The following is a 25,149-nucleotide window of genomic DNA, read 5'->3' on the forward strand; positions in this document are numbered from 1 at the left end:
CTGCGGACGCTCGCCACCACTGACTAATAAACAAAGAGCGCGTAAATCTCTCTGCCGTAGCGCGAGGGTGCCGCACTGGCACCTGCTGCCGCGCTCCGGTTGGCTGCTTGACGCGTCAGTCACGCTTAGCCCCGCCTCTCGACCCTCGGCGTTGGCTAACGGACGACGTTCCCGGGCGACCGTTAACACCATTCGTCACCGCTCGCTCGTCATGCCAGTAATGGGGCGGAACGCTCCCGTCGCATTCACGAGGCGGGTCTACCGCTCAGTTGTAGCTTTTGATTGGATATACTCCTCCCAGAGGCGGAACCAGACGCCGTCTCCTCGCACCTGGTTGGTCTACTAGCAGGAAGTCGTGTTCTAGACTGAAGCCGTCGTCTTGCCCTCACTGCCGTCTGTTTTATTCTCACCGAGAAGTGTGAGTGCGGCTCCGCGGAGAGAGCGGTTGCAATGATAAAAGCCGCATATGCGGTAGGCTACACACCTATCAGGCAGGAAAATACCCACGAAACACCCTGAACCCGGTTCTCCTCGCATCACCACCGTATCCAAGACCCACAGCGGAACACGAAGGTGAGGGATTTAATTGCCTTTTAATCCAACCCAACGCGTAAATAGCCGGCGTAATATCCCGAACGTGTGATATTTCAGTGGAGCTGGCTAACATCGCTAGGTTGGTCGAGCTACATGCGGTGACATTACGCCTAAAAAGACCAGAGAAGGACCAGAGACGTTCACACCGGTCTGGTCTTCATGTTCCTAGAGAGGCTTACATCGAGGTGACCTGAAGTCCGGCCAAAGAAAACGGTGTCCACCTAGTAGCCGTAGCAGATGGTTGTTCGACCCTTTAAATGTAATAGGTAATGGCCGACTGTGATCTTTGTGTCATGTATAAATCATACTTAAATATAAATATTAAAAAATATATATATTCAGTGTAAATGCCTTTGGTTACGCGAGTCCCGCATGTATGCGGTTGTTAAGAGTCAATTAAAGGCGGGGGCTCGTGATTGTTCACGTCTGTTATGTTCGAGGTGTGGTTGCCTCCGTCAGGAGACGCGTGTAGTTTACAGGGGTCACGGCGCAGCTGTAGCGACCATCATAGCCGGTGGCTCAGTAATGTCACCTCTCCTCACTGTCAGCTACAGTGCGCCGATGACACCACACCGGCACCGAGGCGAAGCTGAAGAGAAAGGGGAGAAAAAAAAAGGCGTCTCCTGCTCCTCCGGTTGTTTTAACACACACACACACACACACACACACACACACACACACACACCCCACGAGACCCCCTGCTGTGAATGACCTCGGATCACACTCGGGAGGTGTTGTCTGTGGGCTGTTGCTTCCTGTTGCTATGGAGAACAGCAGTCAGGCTTTTGGCAACTCCAGCTGCTGCAGGACGAGTTTGCTGGTCAGGCTGTACTGCGACAACGTGTGCGCGTGCGTGCGTGCGCGTGAAAATAGTCCCCCAACCAAACGGGCCTGGGATTCAGTTCCACAGACAAGAGAGTTGCGCCCCTCGCAAAGTATTGAAAGGTGTTAATCGGGAGGGAGGGAGGGGGGGTCAGATGTTTGCCATACTTGGTAGCTGGGTGGAGGCGACGGCTCTTTTGTCGTATCCACACCCGGAGCCGCATCGGAGTAACAGGTATGGTTAAAGGCAGGGTTCTGTCGTGAACAGACAGAGTGGAAAAAACTGACATTGAGACACAGGAATCAAGCCCGATGACATACCTGCAGAGGCGTGGAGACGCCTAGGATTCAACACAATACATGGCTCATAGACGATGACAAGAGGATGTGGTGTTGAATCATTCCTCCATAAAGCCCCAATCATGATGATGATTGTTGTGACACATTATTTTGATATCGGCACATCACCATGCCAGCGGATCAAACAGCAAATCTACCCAGCGACAACAGTGAAGCCGCAGAGTTCCAGTGGGGCTGCGTAAAGGGTTCGTTTTTTACGTCTAATTTCGTTGCTGAATGCAAATCGGGTCATCGCATTTAGTGAAGTCGGATGGACGTGTCCGTAATAACCGCGTTTCTGGTCTCTTAGAAAAGTAGTAGTGTAATTGTAATCCCTTAATTACACTGTTGGCTTCAATAACGTTGGCCTCATATTATTTGGATATTGTGATATGAGATTCTAGACTTTTGTAAAAGATATTTTGTGAAAGCCCCTGTGTCCAACCCTACGACATCGTTGTACATTGAACGACAAGTACAAAAAGTACTTTTTGTAGATGCCGGAGCAAATCTAGAAACACCCGCCCTGATTGAAGGTTGTATTTATGTTACAATTCTTTTTTTTTTTTTTCACTTTATTTTGTATAGCCCAAAATTACTTTGCCTCAAAGTGTTCATGTTCATTCGTTTCGCTATAGACTCAGTCCATCTCCTCCTCTACCCTCACTACTCTCAATACACTTTTTCTTGCCTCCCATCCCTCCCCCTCTCACTGTCATGTCAGTTTCCTCAGTCGATTGACGGATCTCGGTCTTCCTCCACGCTCCTCCTCTCCACGCACCAAACTCGCTGTCTGCCTTCTTCTCTTCTTCTCCTTGATTTGCTGTCTTTCAATTAGGCCGTTCCTGACCCACTCCGAGCTGACCCGCTTGCTACTTGCGCGCTACTACTGCTCTTCCTTTATGTTTGGGTGCACATGGAGTACGTGTGTGTGTGTGTGTGACTTCTTGAAACGGAATCACATCAGTGTCACTGTCCGACAGTCCTTCATCTTCCCTGCTCCATTTTTAGGCCCCCCTCCCCCCTCAAGACAGAAGTCGTGCGACAAACAGGCTCACTTTTTCATTGTAAATCGTTTTTTTTCTGTCTCCCGTTCTTCATAGTGCCTGTAGAACGAGCCATGTCCAAGCCAACGGGGGGCGGCGTCAACGATGTCACCCACTACCTTACGTCGGGGGCGCCACTGCCGGGGTCTCCCACCTCCAAGCCCACGTTCACCGCCGCCAGCCAGGCCGACTGGGCGGCTAAGAGGCTGGTGTGGGTGCCGTCAGAGAAGCACGGCTTTGAGGTAAGCCTAGTACCGAGAGAAATGGATGACATCAAATTAGAATCCCATCGGATGTAAATAGGTTGAACTTCATGTGATTCACTTTTTTTTTCTTTCCCGTTTCTCACTTTGTTAGTACAAATCCTCTGGTAAATAATTAGCTCCTCGTGGGTGCTTTCGATTGAAGGTGTGTCAAATAGTTTAGTCACTGCAGCACAGGGCGTGTGACCGTTTGTAATGTGTGTGTGTGTGTGTGTGTGTTTGGAACCACATTTTACAAGGTTTCTATTCCCATGACAATAACCTATTCCCATGCTTCACCTCGTCCTTTGTGTTCATTAATATTCCCTGTGATGCTCTCCTCAACGGATTCGGGGTCACAAGACCCTTGTCGTGAAATGTGTTTTTTCCACTTTCACTCTGTACACATTAGGAGTTCTCTGCATACTGTAGGATGTGACATAGGAATTTGGTGTCCTATCTGAATCTCTCTCTCTCTCTCTCTCCTCTGCACTGGTTTCGCAGCGAGCTCTATGAATAGAACAATACCCTCCTTCAGCCTCCTAATGTTAAGAGGCCGTTGTAGCAAAACTGACTTCATTTTACACTCATGATCTGAGAATGGCCGAGTAGAACAAACGCACACACATACTGAAAATACAAATTCATACAGTATCACACACAGTTCAATGTTCACACAGGCAAACACGAACAAGCATATATCTTGCGTGTTGGCCGTGTTAAACAGAGATAAGAAAGTGTAGCACATCCGAATCTATCCGAGGATCTGAGTCAATGACAAAAGTTATTAAATTCACAATAACTCCTTCAGCAAATTCACATTTATGTATTATTCTTCTTATAGCTTCTTTTGTTAAATATCTCTCTGCCTCCATCCCCAGTCGGCCAGTATTCGGGAGGAGCGCGGCGATGAGGTGGAGGTGGAGCTGACCGACAGCCAGAGGAAGTTGACTCTGTCCAGGGAGGAGGTGCAGCGCATGAACCCCCCGCGCTTCAGCAAAGTGGAGGACATGGCCGACCTCACCTGCCTCAACGAAGCCTCGGTGCTGCACAACCTGAGAGAGAGATACTACTCGGGCTTGATCTACGTGAGTGGACAAAACAATGATTTCACGAGGAAAGGGGAACTTGTTCACAGAGTATAAATAATATACTCGTGCACACCGTTGTTGTGCATTGCTCCTGCGCCCATTGACACGCATCGCGTGGACCTTACACTCATTTGTGCCTGTTGGCACAGAATCACATGCATGCATACATGTTTGTGTGCACATTCAGTCTGCGTTGCACAGTACACGCATTCGTCGGCTCCCCTGGCATCTCCTGTGTAACCGATATCAGATGAGAGGTCAGTTTACAAAGTTTATGTGTGTGTGTGTGTGTGGTGGCCGTCGGAGGCTTCTCCAGTTTCTCCTGCAGAAGAGGGGGGAGGAGGGTGCAAAGAAGATATGGTAGATAGAAGTGCAAGTTACATCAGTCAGTGTTAATCAACATATTCAGGAGGCATAGTAAATAAGAATGATACATACGCAATTAAGGACAGTTAAGCTGCCTTTTAATGGAACGAATGACAGGGTGGAGATAGGAGGGAGGAGCAGGGATAGATAGTTAGAATACCTTTGAGAGGAGTGTTTCTTTATGATAAGATAAGAATGGTTTGTGCATCATCATCAGGATACAAACACCACTCTACAGCTAGAATCTAGTATGCAAATATCAACATGTCCCAAACATCGCAGAAAATATAATCACTGGTTCATTTTCATACATGGAGGATAAGGCCAATATAAACCTCCCTGCGCCTGGATTTTTTTCTTTTTCCCCCCCCAGACATATTCAGGGCTGTTCTGCGTGGTGGTGAACCCTTACAAGAACCTGCCAATCTACACAGAGGCCATTGTGGAGATGTACCGGGGCAAAAAACGCCACGAGATGCCCCCCCACATCTACGCCATATCAGAGGCCGCCTATCGCAGCATGCTACAAGGTACCAAACCCTATCCGTCACCTCTGACTCCTGAGTACCTTTGACGCTATAGCAAACCCACACATCTGCTATCAGCTCGCCCTGAAACGTGAAACTGAATCCCGTCTGTTATCTTTGATCGCAAAGCCACGGCATCAGCTCCAGTTAAAGGTGCGCTGTAGTTCTGACAAGTTGCTGCTGTCAAAAGCCTTTAAAGTTAAGTCAAATTGGCGAGGGGGTATTGTTTTTCTAGGTGTGTCACTCCCACAGATGGGTCAAAATGGCATATCTGTTATAGTGATGGTGGTAACCAACCACTTTGACGCTACATGACGTTTTCGACCCCGTCGTGTTGAGAGAGTGAGAGTAAAAGCCGTTATTATGCCATTAAGGACTGTGTCTGTGTGTTCCTTGGTAATAAAAAGTCGTGTCTACGCGTCTGTTACTTCCCGCAACCCCCCAGGGTAGTTTGCAGGTGTGTTACCACACTGACTGAACCTGTAAGACCAGATCCAATTCTACACTGAAAGTGTGGGAATCTGTGACAATACACGGTGATGTTGCAAACAATGTTCCCCCTTTGACTTCCGGCGTCCATGTGGCACTGGAGGTTCAGCAGTCCGCCTGTTATTTCAAGGTTTACGATGTCAACATGCGTGGACTTTTGAAATCGTTGGAATACTTGTTGTAGTTGTTTTGGCTGTTGACTTTGCTGTCTTCTCCACAATGTATGAAACCGCCCGGTTAACACCGTCGCTCGTCTGTGCTCACGTGGTTTTTCTCTTACAGACAGAGAAGACCAGGCGATCCTCTGCACGTGAGTAGCCGGCTGCCAGTGTGTTGGAGTGGTTGTGTGTGTGTGTCTGGTGTGTTTTCATTTGTATGCATTGTTACCTTCATGAAAATGTGCATGTGTAACATAACATATTCCGATTTCAAGTGAATCAAATGAGATAGATTTTATTCAAATGTGACTTGATCTGATTTCTTTCTTTTTGGAAGAACAAAAATAAAATAAAAGCGCTCCATCGGGCCGACTGCTTTCTCTCACTCGTCTGTATACATCCGTTCTTTGTTCATGCAAATGTACAACTGCAGGACGTATCAATGTTCCAACCGATGTCCGTTTTAAGCCGCATGAATTTAGAGATTCAGGCCCAAACTACATCTTTACATCCACAGTGAAAGTTCCGTGCTGTAATGTGAAAGCATCCCCCTGTGTTTGTACCCGAGCTTTGTCTCGCTACCTTCTTGCCAGAGGGCCGGCCTCTCTGTCATTACGTCTTCCTGTCCGACTCTTCCTGTCATTGTCAATCCCACTTTATGCCCTCCTTGGATCTGTGTATTTGGGACAAGGCATCTGCTTCTTTTAGATTTTTCACAGCTGCTATTTTTACTCCATTCTCCTGCGTTCTTCTTCAAAAGCAACAAATCCGACACGCCCTGTATCCTCCACACCTGCTCTCTGTTTAGATTTGTGTGTTTGAATGCACTGCATGGCCTCTATATATTGTATTGACGTTTTCGGCCCTTGTGCCCGTGTGTTTCTTTCTCTTTACTAGTTGTGTGTATGTTTAAGATCAGTTTGTGAATAGAATGGTATTCTTTTTGTGTCTTCCAGAGGCGAATCTGGAGCTGGGAAAACGGAGAACACTAAGAAAGTCATCCAGTATTTGGCCCATGTGGCATCCTCTCATAAGGGGGGCACGCTGGGTAGAAACAAGGAAGCCACACAGGTATGTCACAGTAGTGACAGAAGTACAAAACAATATAGAGCGGCTGGAAAAACAACATAAACAAAGAAGCGTCATCTAGGAACATTCAGATTGGAATATCAGGAAAGATGGTGAAGCGGCGTTGAGAAGAAACCCATAAAAGATCAAGGAAATAAAGATAACGAGGCTGTAGGAAGCTTACATTCAATCCCCTCTTTCTCCTCTTTCTGCATTGCCTCTTTCTCTTTCCTGTGCGCTAAGATGGACGGCTCTAAATCCCTAACGAGAGGCAGTTCTTTGGGGAACAAGGTGAGTGAACTGTCCTGTCCTCCTGTCCTGTGCTTTCGTCCTTTTCCTTTTTCTGCTTAAGGAACTCCACACTGGTGCAGACTAAACGACAGAGTAGCCTTAAACTAACATCAGTCCTGATGTGCTTCTTCATGCCATTCAGGCCGTGTACAGTATGTTTAATTTGGGTTGTTTTTGTATTCCTTTATTTGTTGTTGTTGTTCTTATTGTCTTTTTCTGTTTGTTTGTTTTTTTATCCCATCCACATATTCACCATCCACCCTTTCCTCTTGCTAACCCTAACCCCTTCCACCCAATTCGTCAGAGTATGCAATATGTGAGTATGAAAATATTATACAAGACAACTTTGGGTACATTCATTTGGAATTTATTTTCTGTAGAATATTTTCCAAAGCTCAAACTTTGCTTTTTGCGTCTTGCTTCATAACGATAATCATTTCTTGTGGGCGCAGGGCTGTTCCTCTTTATGGGTCGCTAGTTTTGGCATGTTTTATCTTGATGGTTGACTTTCCCTTCCCAGACTTGCAAATGCCACATGTTTTTACACGCATGTTTGCTGGAGAGACAGTTTCGATCTTATGAGCTGTACTGTGTGTGTGTGTGTGTGTGTGTGTGTGTGTGTGTGTGTGTGTGTGTGTGTGTGTGTGGAATGAGTGCTTTGGGTGTGGTTGTTTTGCCACAGCCCAACTACGTAGTTTCTTTTAACAGGTGTACACGTTTAAAATGTGTTTTTGTTCACATGGACGGTGTGCACTATAAAAAGTGCTGATCCTGTTTGTTTGTGGATCTGCCTACGCGGATGGCTTGTCGACGTTCTTTGACAGTTCTCCTGCGTTAGCTACATGATCTCGCTACGCTGGCTGCTGCTGTGCTGTTGCCGCATCAATCGAAGCTGCACGGGCAATGCGACCGCTGCATTTATGCATCGCAGCTAGCATTGTGATGTTAGCATTTAGATCTCCAGCTTCCCTCTGCCGTTGTTTTTCTACAAGAGTGGTTCTCAACTAACTCTTGTTTGTTGGTTTTTGGGGATTGCCTTTTAATAGTGTACAAAATTCAATTTAATAGAATAATAGCAAAATTGTTTAAGCGTCATAGTGCTGCTAAGCGTATGCCAGAAAAAAGCAAAGCAGATGAGTAAATTAAAGTATTTTTAACTTTGAAACTCTGTTAACAATATAAAATACTTCTACTGATCTTGCTACAACATTAAAAACTTCATGTTGTAATGTGATACGTTTGGATTGTAATAACCTGAAGATATCCACGTTATAATACAGTACCAATGCTCTTTTCTTTTTCTCGCATGGCAGTATGCAAGTACACCGCCATATTGATGCTCTCACTATTGATTGCTAATTAAATAAAGGCTCCTTACTTTAGTGGACGTTGAGAATCATTCGTGGTTGTGGATGCTATTTTTTGGCTTTAAAATGCAGCATTTTGTGTCACTTCTATATAACATGTATGCAAATGTGTTTATTTTTGTTGAGGCTGTTGTCTTTTGATGTGCTGTTAATCTGAACTGATGTCTCCTGTGTGTCCCAGGGTGAGCTGGAGAGACAGCTCCTGCAGGCCAACCCCATACTGGAGGCCTTTGGAAACGCAAAGACTGTCAAGAATGACAACTCCTCCAGATTTGTAAGAGCAGACAAGATGCATCATGCAGGCCGATCATGTTTATTATCTTCTGAATCATTTTCTATAGAAATTAACTGAAACTTGAAACCACCTTTTCTACTTCAGGGTAAATTCATACGGATTAACTTTGATGTGGCGGGGTACATTGTGGGTGCCAACATCGAGACCTGTATCCTTTGACGTGACCCCACTGTTTTTTTGTAAAATGAAAGAGTAAGCTGCTTAATTTACAGTATAGTTTCATGACTTTGTCCATTGAAACTCCGGTTGATGGAGTACTTGCTTTTAGGGTGTATCTTTTGTTTGAATTAGCTAAATTGCATTTTTAAGCAAATACTACGTGTACATGTCCATGACCATATGAATCCAGACCTCCTTGAAAAATCCAGGGCCACCCGTCAGGCTAAAGACGAGAGGACGTTCCACATCTTTTACCAGTTGCTGTGTGGAACTTCAGCCGAGACAAAAGGTGAGCTAAAGTACAAAGGTCAATGATTAAATGTTGCTATGGTATTGGATATGTTATTTTGGTGAAAGTGTTTCCATGCCCTCTAATAATTGACATTTCTATTTAATTTGATCCTGTTTTTTTGTTTGTTTTTATTCCCTTACCCAGCGGACCTGCTCTTAGGAACCGCCGATGAGTACCGCTTTCTAAGTGGAGGCTCCATCCCTGTTCCTGGTCAGAGCGATTCAGAAAACTTCACCCAGACCATGGACTCCATGGTTATAATGGGCTTCACCCCCGAGGAGTCGCTGTGTAAGAGAAAAGATAAAGTAGTTTGCTTTCTGTCATTTTCTATCGTTTAATCCTTGCTATAAATCACCTCGCCTCTCCCCGTCTCTTCTTTTTTCCTCAGCCATGCTCAAGGTGATGTCTGCTGTGCTCCAGCTGGGGAACATTTCCTTCATGAAGGAGAAGAATCATGACCAGGCCTCAATGCCTGATAACACAGCTGCTCAGAAACTGTGCCACCTGCTGGGCATCAACGTGCTGGAGTTCACGCGGGCCATCCTCACTCCTAGAATCAAAGTGGGTCGAGAGTATGTGCAGAAGGCCCAGACGAAAGAACAGGTAGGATTTGCGTGCATGGATGTTTGCTCTTGTCCCTGTGGAGAGTATCTGACTGCATACCCTTCTTCTCTAGGCGGATTTTGCCGTGGAGGCCCTGGCTAAGGCCACATATGAGCGTCTGTTCAGATGGCTGGTCCACCGGATCAACAGAGCTCTGGACCGCAGACAGAGACAGGGAGCCTCCTTTATAGGCATTCTTGATATTGCTGGATTTGAGATCTTCCAGGTCTGTTCATGCTTGCATTTTCCTTCATTTCCTAATGTATGCTTTTTTGAGGATAGATTAGAGTTGGTAGTAAGCCTGCAGTAGCTTGGGTTTCCACCATTCTAATGTCTCATCATATGTCAGGCATATATGTTGTTTCTTGGTTTACATCACATGAATTGTTGACTTATTTGCTTTCCCAAATCCCTGCAGCTGAACTCCTTTGAGCAGCTGTGTATCAACTACACAAACGAAAAGTTGCAGCAGCTCTTCAACCACACCATGTTCATCCTGGAGCAGGAGGAGTACCAGCGGGAGGGCATAGAATGGAACTTCATCGACTTTGGCCTTGACTTGCAGCCCTGCATTGACCTCATCGAGAGACCAGTACATACACGCTAAAATCTTTCTTTCTTTATATATTTTTTATGGATGCTGATAGTCCATATTTACTTGCCATATAAAAAGCGTGCATTGTTTAGTGATTGCGGAGTTCTCATGATGAAGTTCAGGTTGCAGACGCACACCCACAGATGAGAGAGAAATGAAATTAATTAATATAAATAGAAAAATAAAAACATGCAGGCACACTCTCTTCAATGATCCCTCGTCACAACTCGCAACAAATGGTCTGGTTTTCCCCCGTCTCTGCCAGGCCGGACCGCCTGGTGTCCTCGCCCTTTTGGACGAAGAGTGTTGGTTCCCGCGGGCGACGGACCGCTCGTTTGTGGAGAAGGTGTCCTCCGAACAAGGCAGCCATCCAAAATTCTTCAAACCAAAGCAGCCGCGTGGGGAAGCTGACTTCGCCATCATTCATTACGCTGGCAAGGTCTGCCGTCATTTCTTAACACCTTTCCTTGTCTGCCATCGTTCCCATTCAAAGTCATCAACTGAATTGTCCCCGTTATGCATCGCAGGTTGACTACAAGGCACACGATTGGTTAGTGAAGAACATGGACCCTCTCAATGACAACGTGGCGTCTCTTCTCCACCAGTCGTCTGATCATTTTGTCTCAGAGCTTTGGAAGGAGGGTGAGACTGATTCACTTCTTTAAAGTAAACCTGTAAAGTGTAGACTTGAGACCTGTCAGAATTCTTTTACATTTAACTTTTAAATGGACGTCTGACTATTTTTATGTGTTATAATTGTTTTAAACTTTTCAAGAATAGATAATTAAGCTTTTTCTGGTGTATAATGTACTAATCAAACTATATGTATCTCTCTTTCTCTGTCATGCAACTACTCTATCTGCTGCCTCTCTCTTTGTTCATTTCTCCTCCCTCTGGTTCTCTCCTGTGTCCTCTTGCCTCTTGCCCTTTTTCCTTCTGTTTTTTCTCTTCCCACTCCACTTATTTGGTGCTCGCTTGGGCTCCATCCCTTTTTTCCCTCCTTCCTGCATCAGATATTCAAACTCTTCCTCGCGTGTACTTCTTTGACTCGTATGCCACAATACAGGCTAATGGCTCTGACAGTAGGTTTCTCTCCTCCTCTGTGTGTCACGCCGACAATGCTCACTCCCACCTCCGCTTTCATTACTCCTTTGTTTTCTGTCTAAAGCACCGTTTCATTGTTGTGCGTCTTTTTAGTTTATATTTGTGCTGCAGTGTCATTTGCTTTTAGATGTTATCTAATTCTCATATCGCCATTGTGCTGTTTGCTCAGTTTTTTCTCGCTTTCTCTTTTACCAAATTTGAGCTTTTAGTGATAAGTGCTGTTCTTGTGTGAAGTAGTCCATCATGGTTGTGTAGAAATTTGAAAGCGTGAATATAGCAGCATGCTCATTATTAGTCATAAAAAAAACATATTCAGGATCACATAAGAGATGTGTTGCACAATACTGCCACAATCAACTGCCGCTGGACTAGTTTCATGGAAATCAGCCAGGAAGAAATGTGATCCGGAATGAGCTCTGGAGATGCAACACATTGGCTTTCAGTACTGACATTGAAATAACCACAAAATTGGTCTGGTTTATATTATTGATAGAGATGTTTGGATGATTGTGAAATTCGGGTACATGACAAATTCCTCTTGGTTTTGTTTTAAATGATAGACCGTTAAACCTGCAGGCATGCCTGCCGGGACGTGTTTAATACTTAACAAAAACAGGTTGAGTTAAAATTCTTGCTAGCTACCTGCACTGTAGTTTGTGTATCTTACTGGCCAATAGCCGGGTAACATAATAGAATAATATATTATGTTATTATTGGCTTTGAAACCATGTCATTGCATCTCTAATGAACTCCTCTATTGTCAACCACCTGATATCATCCGTCAAGAGACTTGATAACAGATGTGTAAGCAGTTGTGTAATCATGATCCAGATGGCATTAGTGTGGCCTTCACACGGACATCCTCGTGCCATACCTTTCAAACACTCTCTTCAATCCCCCAAAATTGAAATTGCTGCTAAAACTGAGGCCCTGCTCCATGTCTTTGGTCCAGTGGACAGGATTGTGGGTCTGGACCAGGTGTCGTCGGGGGAGAATAGTGGGCCACTCCCGTTTGGAGCGTCAGGACTGAAGACGAAGAAGGGAATGTTCAGGACCGTTGGTCAGCTTTACAAGGAGTCGCTCACAAAGCTGATGGCCACGCTGAGGAACACTAACCCCAACTTCCTGCGCTGCATCATCCCCAACCACGAGAAGAAGGTAAGATGGTGGGATTGCGTAGGCACGTGGAATCAAAACAGACAAGGTGGCTGGAGAAATGTCTGGATTAAACTTCTCGCCACTCTGTACCCCCTCTTCAGTCTGGTAAGCTGTCTCCCAATCTGGTTTTGGACCAACTGAGGTGTAATGGAGTTCTAGAGGGGATCCGTATTTGCAGACAAGGCTTCCCTAACCGCATCCCATTCCAGGAGTTCAGACAGAGGTGTGTGGTGTTTGATTGTATTTTTGTATTGAGCACTTTCCTCCTGCTAGTCATCCTTTTTTACACAAGCTTAGCCTCGCGTGTCTCGTCAAATGCTGACACGTTGAAAATGTAATTTTTTCATCCAGATACGAGATCCTGACTCCGAATGCGATTCCTCGCACCTTCATGGATGGCAAACAGGCGTCAGAACTCATGGTGAGACCATTTTCAGTTGTTCAAGTCATTCCGCATGTCAACTGAATGATTAAAATCTCCAACCCCCCTTTCTCCTCATTCAGATCAGAGCCTTGGAACTGGATCTCAACCTGTTCCGCGTGGGTCAGAGCAAAGTCTTTTTCCGAGCTGGAGTCCTGGCTCATCTGGAAGAAGAAAGAGACCTGAAGATCACCGACACCATCATACGCTTTCAGAGCGCCTCGAGAGGCTACCTCGCTCGAAAGTAAGAGCTTTTCAAACCTTGAACAATAACAGAGAGAGAGCAGTATGATTGAGTTAATCTTTAAGGAGCGCTCACTCGCTGCTGTCTAGGAGCCAGTGTTGAATTTCACTCTTAAAGGAGCATTAATATTTTAATCTTTAGTCAACCCCTATCAGTGGCTCAGCAACAGCAATGACAGATATTTGGCCTGTGAAAGACATGACTAATACATTTTCATTTTTACAATGGTGGTTTTACAAACTAATTAAAGGTATGTTTATTTAAATAGTGCTTTACATAAAGCATTAAAAACATCCAAGTGACACGTTTTAATGACATGAAACTTTAGCTTTTGATATCTTTTGAGTTTTAACTTGTCATTGATTTCAGGTAAAGAGCTGATACATCTAATCTATTTAGTTCTGTAGTTTCCTTTTCTCAAAGGACATTTCTTTGCCTTGAATTATTTCGGAGATTGCCTGCACCCACTTTGTTGTGGTATCTCTTTTACTTCTCAGATCCTTCCTGAAGAAGCAGCAGCAGATGAGCGCTCTGAGGGTCATGCAGAGGAACTGCGCTGCTTACCTCAAACTCAGGAACTGGCAGTGGTGGCGGCTGTTCACCAAGGTACTGAACGCAAAGCCAAATAACAACAAAGACATCAAACATACATCAACACATCCACAATTAATCTCTAACACAGCTGAAATGTTTCCGTTCATTTTGCCTTTTAAAAAATTTGTCTCGTTTCGTACTAGTTAATTAACCCACCATTTTTAAATAGTCGTGCTGTACGGTGACAGTAAAAATCACACCCCAGCTCACAATATACAAAATGATAAACTCTAGAGCTCAAGTGTATTGGGTGTTGGAGCCTCAATGTCGAAACAATATGTTGTAAAAGCAATACAATGATAATAAAGAGCCATATACAGGAAATATAATAAACAAAAGGCATGCAGGCATAGGGCGTCCCTCACATTGACCCCTGATCCTCATTCTGTGCCAACCAGGTGAAGCCCCTGCTGCAAGTGACCCGCCAAGACGAGGAGATCCAGGTTAGAGAGACGGAGCTCCAGAAGGCCAAGGACAACCTTACCCGAGTGGAGCAGGACTACACGGAGCTCGATAAGAAACACGCTCAGGTAGTAAACCTCCATCTTGTTCTGCTGCCTGTCCACCGGACTGAAGGCCGTCGGCTATCAACCAGGGCCTCGCTCACCACACCTTTGTCCCCTTCTAGCTGATAGAGGAGAAGTCGGTGCTGGCTGACCAGCTGCAGGCGGAGGCCGAGCTGTTTGCGGAGGCAGAGGAGATGAGGGCCAGTTTGGCCAACCGGAAACAGGAGCTAGAGGAGGTGCTGGGTGAGATGGAGATTCGTTTGCTGGAAGAGGAGGAGAGAGGCGTGCAGTTCGCCATTGAGAAGAAGAGGATGCAGCAGAATATACAGGTTAGGAGATTAAGGGGGGAACAAAGTTGAATCTCAATATGTAAAAAAAATACTACTGACTCCAGATCTTCTGTGAGGAAAATCAGTGTTATTGCATGAATATTGAAGTTGTTTAAACCTCCTTCCCTTTGCTTAAATTGTGTCCTTTTCTTGTCAGGACCTGGAGGAACAGTTAGAGGAGGAGGAAAGTTCCCGGCAGCGCCTCCTGCTGGAAAAGGTTTCCTTGGAGACCAGAGTGAAAAGTCTCGAGTCCGACTCGATGAATGTAGGAGACCACAGAGACCGACTCAGCAAGGTCAGCGTCACGTTAATACTCATTTCACAGCATACATGTTTTTACATGTTCCATGATACAATGTGGATATCGATGTCTGAGCAGGAGAAGAAACAGTTGGAGGAACGTCTGAGCGAAGTGACAGATCAGCTCACCGAGGAAGAGGAGAGAACCAAAAGTCTGAACAAACTCAAGAACAAACAGGAGGCTGTGATCGCTGACCTTGAGGGTAACTGTCCTAATGTCCTTCCAGGGGCAACCTGCACATTTACTGTTCTCGGCTGCATGCTAGGATTGGATTGAAATCAATTATATTTAGAGGTTTAGCCGATTTTATGATATATTTTTTTGAGGAAAACTTTTTTATATTTAAAATACTTATTTTCAGTTTTATTTATTCATTTTGCACAATGTTGAGTTGTAGCAATTTCCACACCTTTTATTATTTCAAATAATACATATCTATAAGCCGCTGTTTACACAACTATGCGCAGAGCGCCTAAAGCGTGAGGAGCAGGGGCGCTTGGAGCAGGAGAAGTGGAGGAGGAAGATGGAGAACGACTCGGTGGACGCCCAGGAGCAGCTGTCAGACATGGGCATGCTGTGTGCCGAGCTGAGGGGCAGTCTGGCTCAGAAAGAGAAGGAAATTACCACCCTTCAGGGCCGGTGAGACACAAGACGCCGTATATTAGACGCAGCAACACAAATAAAGGCTTGTGATAGATCTTTCACGCTTCACTTCTCCCTTAATTCCCCCTTTGTCTTCCTCTGTTTCTGGCAGGTTGGAGGAAGAAGGAGCACGTCGCACAGAAGCTCAGAGAGCACTGAGGGAGGCCATGTCACAAGTATCTGAGCTAAAGGAGGAAGTGGACAACGAGCGACAGATGAGGGAAAGGGCAGAGAAACAGCGGCGAGACCTTGGGGAGGAGCTGGAGGCTCTAAAAACTGAGCTGGAGGACACTCTGGACACCACAGCTGCGCAGCAGGAGCTAAGGTGAAGGAAACACGCATACATTATCATAAATATAGACTTTGATAGATGCAAGGATCGTACCTCCTTGACCTCCTGCCTCGTCCGTCCACGCAGGTCGCGTCGGGAAACGGAGTTAAATGATCTCCAGCGCTGTGTCGAAGAGGAGACTCGCCACCACGAGGCCCAGCTATCAGAACTCCGAGTCAAACACAGCGCTGCCATAGACAGCCTCCAGGAACAGCTGGACAATACCAAGAGAGTAAGAGGAACACACACATAAAAAGACAAACATGCATGCGTGTGAACGTGTCACCCAATAGGCCGTCAATGTTCTCCTATAGGCACGTCAGTCCCTGGAGAAGGCCAAGGTGGTGCTGGAGGAAGAGAGGCAGATTTTGAGCGACGAGCTCAAGAGCCTCCAAGCAAGCCGCACGGAGAGTGAGCGAGGCCGCAAGAGAGCCGAGGCTCAGCTGCAGGAGTACAGCGCCAGACTGACCCAGGCTGACAGAGAGCGGGAGGACAAGGAGGAGCGAGTGCACAAGCTACAGGTGAAAATGGATTCCAGCTAATATTACACCTCAAATGTGTAGTTTGGTCGGGATATTCATAATATTTAACCTTTATCCCAACTCTGGCCTTTTCAGTGCGAAATTGAGAATCTTTCTGGCAATTTGTCCTCCATTGACACCAAAACCCTTCGACTCACTAAAGAGGTCAGCAGCCTGGAGAGCCAGCTGCACGATGCAAAGGTAACAAAATGAAACACCACAGTTGATGCATATGGGGCGTTAAGCTACGGCCACGGCAGTTTTTAGCTATTGAGAGAGTAGCGATCTTTTTTCAAAACATCTTCAGAAGATGTCAAGACTTATCAAGGGGGTTTGTTTGAAAGTCTCGTCTTTTCTTCTCACTCAGGAACTGCTCCAGGATGAAACTCGTCAAAAGATGGCTCTGGGTTTGAGGGTGCGAGCGCTGGAGGAGGAGAAGAATGGACTAATGGAAAGACTGGAGGACGAGGAGGAGAAAGCAAAAGAGTTTACTCGCCAGATCCAGACTCATACCCAGCAGGTACAAGACCCTCGGGAGCTTTGTTTTTCCAGACCATGGTCCACGGCAGTGAAATATCAAAGCTAAAAAGAAGAAAAAAAACAGTTCATGCAAATACAAAAACATCCACTTTCTCATACGTCCAAGTGTCTCATCCCTTAACAGTTGACAATTTCACAAGATGTTAAACTGACATTGTTTGGTTCTTACCCCCTCTCTTCTTCAGTTGGCAGAGCTTCGTAAGCAGTCAGAGGAGGTCAACACTGCGGTGGAAACCGGGGAGGAGACGCGCAGGAAACTCCAGAGAGAGCTTGACAGCGTCCAGCAGAGAGAGCGACAGAAGGAGGAGGAGAAGGATCGTGTCGAGAGGCAGAGGGAGCGACTGAGGGAAGAGATAGAGGACATGACACTTGCCCTGCAGAGAGAGAGACAGAATTGCACGGCTCTGGAGAAGAGGCAGAAGAAGTTTGACCAGGTCAGGCCCTCACTGGTTTACCGCCACGTACCAGCTGCAAAAATGTTTCCTTCACTAAAACTTTGTCTCCGTGACCCCGTCAGTGTCTGGCGGAGGAGAAGGCAGTGAGCGCCCGGCTGGCGGAGGAGAAGGACAGAGCGGAAGCAGACAGCCGAGAGAAGGAGACAAGATATCTGTCTCTTTCTCGAGCCCTGCAGGTAAACATCAGACGGTGAAATCATTCTCCTAACGCATCTGTGTTTGCGGGGACTGATGTTCTTGCGTTTGTGCGTAGGAGGCCCAGGATCAGAGGGAAGAGCTAGAGAGGAGCAACAAGCTGCTCCGTCTGGAGATGGAACAGCTCGTAAACCAGCAGGACGACGTCGGAAAGAGCGTAAGAATCCTCCTCTTGGGACTCCTCTGTCATTTCTCTGTCTCGGCCCTCAGTGAGTCACCGCTTCATTATCTGCCCCTGAATCAGGTGCACGAGTTGGAACGCACCCGCAGGTCATTAGAGACAGAAGCCCAGAACCTCCGGGCTCAAACGCAGGAGCTGGAGGAGGAGCTGACGGAGGCGGAGAACTCCAGGCTGAGGCTGGAGGTCACACTGCAGGCGCTCAAGGCTCAATTCGAGAGGGAGATCAGCACCAGCGAGGAGAAGGGAGAGGAGAAGAGGAGGGCGCTCTGCAAACAGGTAGAGAGAGGAGGAGGAGAGAGGAAAATATGTCGTCGCTGTAAGCCTCTCCAAATTCCACAAAACATTCTCATCCTCCATGCGATGCCAGGTGAAGGAGCTGGAGATCCAGCTGGAGGAGGAGAGGAGTCAGCGGTCTCAGGCTGTGTCTGCCAAGAAGCAGCTGGAAGCTGAACTGCAGGAAGCCGAGGCCCAGGCGGAGACCGGCAGCCGGGGGAAAGAGGAGGCTGTGAAGCAGCTACGCAGGCTGCAGGTGAAGCCGTTTTTATTCCCCACGCATGAACTCAGATTTTCTGTACTTGTCGATGGCATCCATGCTAAAGAAGTCTATTTGTTACAGGGTCAAATGAAGGAAGCTCTGCGCGAGCTAGAAGAAAGCCGGCTGGCTCGGGATGAGGTGATCTCACAGTCGAAAGACAACGAAAAGAAGATCCAAACTCTGGAGGCGGAAGTCTTGCACTTCACTGAGGTTTGTTTGTTTAACTTAAACCCAACAGAAATATTAAAATAGAATGGTGTTTGTGTTCTGAGTGACTCTGAAAAATCTGTCTTCCTTCATCTGACCGTGTAGGAGCTTGCTGTATCAGAGCGGCAGAGGAGACAGGCTCAGCAGGAGAGAGACGAGATGGCCGATGAGATGGTCAACAGCAGCTCTGGAAAGTGAGTTCCACTTCACTTCACTGGTGTTGGTCTGTACATGGACTCGTGTTGGGTTTACTAAAATGGAATGTCTGACCAGGACCGCGATATTTGAAGAAAAGAGGAGGTTGGAGGCACGCGTCACTCAGCTGGAGGAGGAGCTGGAGGAGGAGCAGAGTAACTCTGAACTGCTGGCGGAAAGACAAAGGAAGACTGCTTCACAGGTAATTTAACTTCTCTCTCTCTCATACACACACACACACACACACTCTCTATGGCACATCATGACACGGCCTGTGTGGCCCGGGACCTTCCTCATCGCTGCACTGTTTGCGTTCCAGGTGGAGACTCTGGCCGTGCAGCTGCAGGGGGAGAGGACTTTGGCCCAAAAGGCCGAGGCAGCCCGGGAGCATTTGGAGAGACAGAACAAGGATCTGAAGACCCGACTGGCAGAGCTGGAGGGAGCAGTGAGGGGCAAGCACAAGCTCAGCGTCGCCGCCCTGGAGGCCAAGATCGAGTCGATGGACGAGCTGGTGGAACAGGAGAGACAGTGAGAGAAAAAGACGCACAGTTCAAATAATTACAGCCAAAAATATGCTTTTTATTGTTGAGGAGATCTTGAAAAGAGGGGTCAATCCAAATTTTATCCATAAAACTGAATTGACATAAAAATGCATAAAATAGCTATTTCAAATACAGCTTTCTTTGGCCACACACACGCACACCAAACCCTCATATCATACACGCTTTTCACTACATATGAGGGCATTTGACCGTAAAGGTTGCAGATTGCCACTAGAAGTTTCTGTGTTTATCAGAACTAGAGTGAAGTGCCGATTCTAGAGACAGTTATTGCTTTGTCAGTTCTGGGCTACCATAGATACAATGTACAATGGTTTTAAATGTTAAAAATGTTTATTAAATGTTTTATAGATGTCTGGAATTACTTGGTGCCCCAAGTATCTTAACATGAATATGTCCATCTCTCAGGGAACGAGCCATTGCCAACAAACTGATGCGGAAGACGGAGAAGAAACTGAAGGAAGTGATGATGCAGGCAGAAGACGAGAGGAGACACGCAGACCAGTACAGAGAACAGGTAAGAACATTAACAATTACCCACAAGTGGAAGAGAATCTAAGGTGGGTCGGCGTAGCTCGGAAAGCTGCTCTAATTGTGGCCCGGGGCACAAAGAGTGTTGAAAAATCATCCTGAAATGGATGATTCATCCGGCTCAGTCCAACCTAATCCTAATCCCACCCGGCATCTGTGTGTTCATTGGGGAGCTCGAGCATGTTCCACTCCTAAGAATAAATCCATCAGCAGAGACACAAACTCCTATACCAAAACATCATCAGATGTAATCTCTGACTCTGATCCCCTCAGTCCTGCTCTTCCCGGAATAATCTCTCTCTCTTTATATATCTGCCCCCGTTCTCTTCATTTTCCCCTCTTTCCTACAATGTTCTGTCTTGCCCTGACCTCTGCAATATGCTCGGCCCTCTTCCCTCTCCCCACCTCACTTCTTCTGCCCCCCTCCCTCCCCCTAGCTGGATAAATCCATGGTCCGCCTGAAGCAGCTGAAGAGGCAACTGGAGGAGGTGGAGGAGGACAACTCTCGCTCCAACGCCCAGAAGAGGAAGCTGCAGAGAGAGATGGAGGAGCTCACCGACAGCTGTCAGAGCATGACAAGAGAGATCACCACTCTCCGCAGCCAGCTCAGGTAACCTGCGCGCCTCTGTGGGAGTGTGTGTGTGTGTGTGTGCAAATATCTTCTGTGTTTGAATTATGATTTATTGTTTTTGTTTGTTTTTAACCCCCCCATTAACTCACTATCATTTGTTTTGTTGTTCTCTTTTGTTGCATACGTTTGTGTCCATCTAACACTGACAAACTGTCCATCTGTGTCCGTAACACCAACACTCAGCATCCCTGAATGGAAGGCAGATCAGTAGGTCAATGTGTGTGTCTTTATTTTTGTGTGTTTGTGTGTGTGAGTGTAGGTGATGGCTTAGTGCACGTGCACATTTAGTACACGTGTTTTTTATTATTGAATTTTTTTTTTCATTTGTGTTGTGTATTATTTTTGAACAATCAGTTATTTTATACATTCGATTGACAACCATCAAATAGTAACTGATTAAACATTTAAACAATGTGTTAAGAAAGAAAAGGAAAACTCATTTTTTGTTTGTAACCTGAGAATCTCTTTGGAAACATCACTTCCAACTTGTAATCAATAAACTATGGTATTTATGATACTTTTTTACTCGTTGAGAAACAAAATGGGTAAGTGATTCAGTTGTGAGCAGCAGCCTTATTTTCAAGAAAGTAAATGGCAGATGAGGTGTGTTGGGCTCGATACAATACAATATTAGATCGTAATACAGAATGGTTTAGCTGACTTCCAAATAAGTCAAAAGTAAACTCACATGTTAAACTCACATTCTACTTCAATGGACGGATAGAGAGAGAAAAGACTTCATGCATGAGGACCAACAGGATCTCAGGGACAAACGGGAGTAGCTTAGAAAGTGCTACGTATCTCCCGAGAGTCTTTTACCAAAATCAGGCATGTGAAGATTGATAATCAGGTTGTAGACATTTGGACAAATAAGGTAGTCAAGGTTGTAGATATTTTGACAAATGCACATGTCTGGTCCTCGGCGGGACATGCTGTAAGCTCTGTCTTTCTACTTGTCCAGGCGTGCTCCGTTGCCGCTGGCGATGCGTGGACGCAGAGCGCTGGTCGACGACTTCTCTTTGGAGAACTCTGACTCTGAGGAGCCGCCCGCCTCGCCGACCCCTTCCTCTGGACTCCCAGGGACCCCGACTCCCTCCTCCGAGCACAGCCTGGACCCCCCGCCGCCCTACAGCGTCAACCACACAGAGTGACGCACACACAGACCCGGTTTACAAATATCCCGCACACACACAAATACACACGGAGCCACACACGCAGACATCGGCCTCTCACAGCCGCCACTGTTCAGGGGTGAAGGTGCAACACGCACATAACACTGTAGTTTATAGAAGTAAATTTAAGATGAATTCATCAGGCGCTATAACTGCAAAACGACCTCACTGAAAAATCAGAAAGTGTAAAAAAATAGATTTTTCAAAGAGGAAACTGGATTTCATTTAAATTTTGTAACCAACTGTGACATGAAAAATGACATTACAGAGACTGGAGATTTCTACGACACATCTCTGCGATGCATTTCTGATAAACTAATCTACATCCCAGAGTTCTGGGGTGAATGTGTATTACTATCAACACATTTCAGGATGCTGTACGGTAATTAGAGGGAAGAAAACAATGTGGTTGTCACGTCTTTTACATTAGGAAGTATTTAAAAGCTAAAGCTAAGCCATGTTTACCGCTTTGATGAGGAATATATAAATAAACTACAGCTTTATTGCTGTGTATATATTGGTCATAGGGTGAAAATAAATATTTTCAATGACTTATTGAGACAATCTGTTATACATAAAGTAGTTAACAAGATAGGTCAAATACAGACGTGAAACAATGTGACTCCTCAAATTTTCATAAGTCAAAAAATGATTTAAAAAAAAAGAAATGAAAAAAAACCTGGCGTAATGCTGAAAAATATAAAACATGAGAAATAGAGGGAATTTTTGAATTAGAATGAGTTGAATTAGCAAAAGCAGTTAGTAACCAATATTTAATTACCCTTTTTATTGTAAATGTTCAATTAGAAACTCGGAAGCATGAAACTAACTTCCATAATATATTATCTAATTTTCATATAATTTAACAGAATTGTGGAGAGACAAACATTTGACCATAAAAACAGCATACATGCAGGAAAACGTAAAAAAAAAATCATTTTTCGGTAGATTAGAAAAACGGTATGTTGTTAGACAAACCAATTCAATAGTATTAGATAGTTTCTTTAACTAAAATCTTAACATATTGCTTCGGAAATCTGAATTTGTATAATTTAGATCCAAGGTGGAGTTATTGGTTGCTGGTTATTTTCTGTGCGACTCTGATCATTTCTGAACTGGTCAGTCGGTGGTAAAACATCGAGTCTCGTGGGTAGATTTGCATGGAAGATCTTTCTGTTGGATATCTGGTTTTACCGGTTTGTTGCGTGTGTAGAAGATGATTGATTGGCTACTGCAACATAACTCTCCTAAATAACCTGGAGAACTTTATTAACTCATCTCTTCATCCAAAACAAAATAAATCGCAACAATGGATTTTTTTTGTTTGTTTCTTGGTTTTTTAGACGAGCATCCTGTACATTGTAATTTTGATTTTTACTGATTATCTGTGTAAATTATTGATCAAACAAAGCTTTTGTGTTTAACCAAATGGTGGGCGTATGGATGAGAAAAAGGGACTTAAACAAGTAGTAAACGTAGAGTAGCCGTCGAATAGAAGACAGGAGTAGAGCCTCATTCTCAGATACTAGTAGTATTAGATAAGAAATTACAGTGGAGGCACTGAAGAATTAACTTTTACGAGGTGAATGGGGAAAAAAGCAGATTTTTCTTTTTTTTTCACTCAAGAGATCAACTCAAAATGACATTTGTGTTTGGTGTTAACCAAACGCAAGCAGCTGGATCACCTTGCTGTGAAATAGACAATGTTCTTGAGAAACCTGGTTTCATGTGTTTTTCTTTTGGTAATGCATCTCCATGTTGCTCAGCATCTTTTATTTATTGTTTATCAATTAATGGGTCTTTTTTTATATATGTTGTTCATGACCTTCAGCACCTGTTTGCCTGTCATATCTTTGAGGCTGTCCAGGAAATAAATGTGATCAGACACAAATAGCAATGTTTTAAAGAAGTAGTGAAACATTTTGGGAGATAAATATGAAGATACAGTCGCTTAGCTTAGCATGAAGCTACTAGCGTCTCTAAATCTAATTAACACTCATACATATGTTCAAAAACAAAGAAGTTTAAATTACACCACACTAACAAAAGAACTGGCATTTAACTGCCAGAGGAACCAGCAAGATAAAATCTTCAGAGACGTTGGTAGTTGTTTTTGTTGCTGTTCATGCAGAAGCTATCTGTTCACCCTGGTTTCCAATCCTTGTGCTAAGCTAAGTTAATGGTATTCTGCCTGTGTAGCTTCATATTTACAAACATAAGAATGATTTGGATCTTCTCTGCTCAATAAACAGAAAAGGGTTTTTTTTTAAAAGCCAATTTCCGAAATGTGGAACTACCTCTTTAAATTACAAGGAAAGTCACCGAGGTTTTAACTATCAATTGGAACTAAGGAAAGATAAAGATAAATCACAAATGTTGCATTGAATGTTTTCTTCGTATTCTGGTGACCTATAATATAAACCAATAGGATTATTGATCCTGTTAGTGTTTGCCGTTGATTACGCACAGAACCAGTGATTTTCGGTAATCAGGGTTTTCATCACCGCTGCCTCGTCTTTCTGTTTTAAATTGAACATGTGTGTATTTTAATGAAACAAGCAATGCATATCTAGTATCTGCAAAACGAGCACAGTAAGCGTTTACAGTGCTCACGTCCCCGTATCATTGCACGTGTTATTCTTTGTTTTTTCCACGCCAGGTTCACATTGAGTCACGGTTAGTAAGAGTTGTGACTACTGACGATATATATTTAAAGCTCTATTAAAGGCTTTTATTTTTCTGTATGTTCAATTTTATTTCAGCAAAATGCAATTTCATTTAGTTTGTAGCTGTGTTTCATTTTGTTTTTTTAGATATTGTGTAAACGCTGCACTTTACACATTAACACTGGAGATTAAAAAAAGAGAGCCAGACATCTTCGGTACATCGCGGCTGCTCTGTCAGGTTGTAATGTGTCTCAAACGGAGCGACATTAAGCATTTAAGCCAAATGAGCAGACGTCACGTGTCACGGCAACACGACCCGTCACTCTGAACTGTTTAATGTCGCATTCTCAGAATGTCGAATCGACGTCGAAACGTTGCGAGTTTGTTCATCCCGTCCGTTCGCCTGCAGCAGGAGATGAGGCAGAGGCTTCTCTATGGTGTTACTTCTCACTTTTTGTTTCTTTTTGGCTACTGTTGCACTGGAAAGGTTTTGAAAAAAACTAAACGTTTATTGTTTTAGCCTCTTTTTGTTTTGAATGATGCTGTAATTATAAAACATCTGACTGGGGTTGACTTTAATATATGTCGTTGGTTTTGATCTTTGTGTTTCTGTGTGTTTCTTTGACAGCACAAGCTGAACTCAGTGCAAACTGTAGGAACCACATGCTACTTTTCACCTTTTCCAGGGAAATATGGTACTTTTACATAATAAGTTTAAAAGATGTGATGTATTTTGTAGATTAAATCACAAAACAGTTTTTTTTAAATACATTCGCCTCAACCAAC

The 25,149-nt window shown here is 44.7% G+C and overlaps 1 protein-coding gene across 18 annotated transcripts; it reads left to right on the plus strand.

The window, feature by feature from the left end:
* The first annotated feature begins 389 nt into the window (after positions 1-389).
* Positions 390-24,961, plus strand: myh14 (myosin, heavy chain 14, non-muscle). Of its 18 annotated transcripts, none has more exons than XM_040166118.2 (46): positions 391-573; positions 2,859-3,043; positions 3,925-4,131; positions 4,874-5,030; positions 5,799-5,826; positions 6,631-6,745; positions 6,986-7,033; positions 7,338-7,349; positions 8,582-8,674; positions 8,780-8,843; positions 9,045-9,143; positions 9,291-9,434; positions 9,535-9,749; positions 9,823-9,975; positions 10,168-10,341; positions 10,610-10,783; positions 10,872-10,986; positions 11,358-11,426; positions 12,401-12,606; positions 12,708-12,829; positions 12,958-13,027; positions 13,111-13,271; positions 13,769-13,877; positions 14,264-14,395; positions 14,494-14,700; positions 14,858-14,995; positions 15,080-15,203; positions 15,469-15,640; positions 15,756-15,968; positions 16,062-16,206; positions 16,289-16,495; positions 16,592-16,696; positions 16,863-17,015; positions 17,221-17,469; positions 17,553-17,666; positions 17,744-17,842; positions 17,930-18,142; positions 18,234-18,395; positions 18,483-18,611; positions 18,714-18,802; positions 18,882-19,005; positions 19,123-19,331; positions 19,772-19,880; positions 20,332-20,504; positions 20,709-20,732; positions 21,487-24,961. In XM_040166118.2, the coding sequence occupies exons 2-46, from the start codon at positions 2,876-2,878 to the stop codon at positions 21,674-21,676; spliced, it is 6,183 nt and encodes a 2,060-aa protein (XP_040022052.2). In that variant the 5' UTR covers positions 391-573; positions 2,859-2,875; the 3' UTR covers positions 21,677-24,961. The 18 variants fall into 18 exon arrangements, with proteins under 18 accessions (XP_040022053.2, XP_077950986.1, XP_040022052.2 ...); XM_078094861.1 differs by lacking the exon at positions 391-573 and adding an exon at positions 1,845-1,961 and having other exon boundaries at positions 20,709-20,742; XM_078094850.1 differs by lacking the exon at positions 391-573 and adding an exon at positions 1,845-1,961.
* The last annotated feature ends 188 nt before the right edge of the window (positions 24,962-25,149 follow it).

Source organism: Gasterosteus aculeatus, chromosome 20 (assembly GCF_964276395.1).
Source record: "Gasterosteus aculeatus chromosome 20, fGasAcu3.hap1.1, whole genome shotgun sequence".
Lineage (NCBI taxonomy): Eukaryota > Metazoa > Chordata > Actinopteri > Perciformes > Gasterosteidae > Gasterosteus > Gasterosteus aculeatus.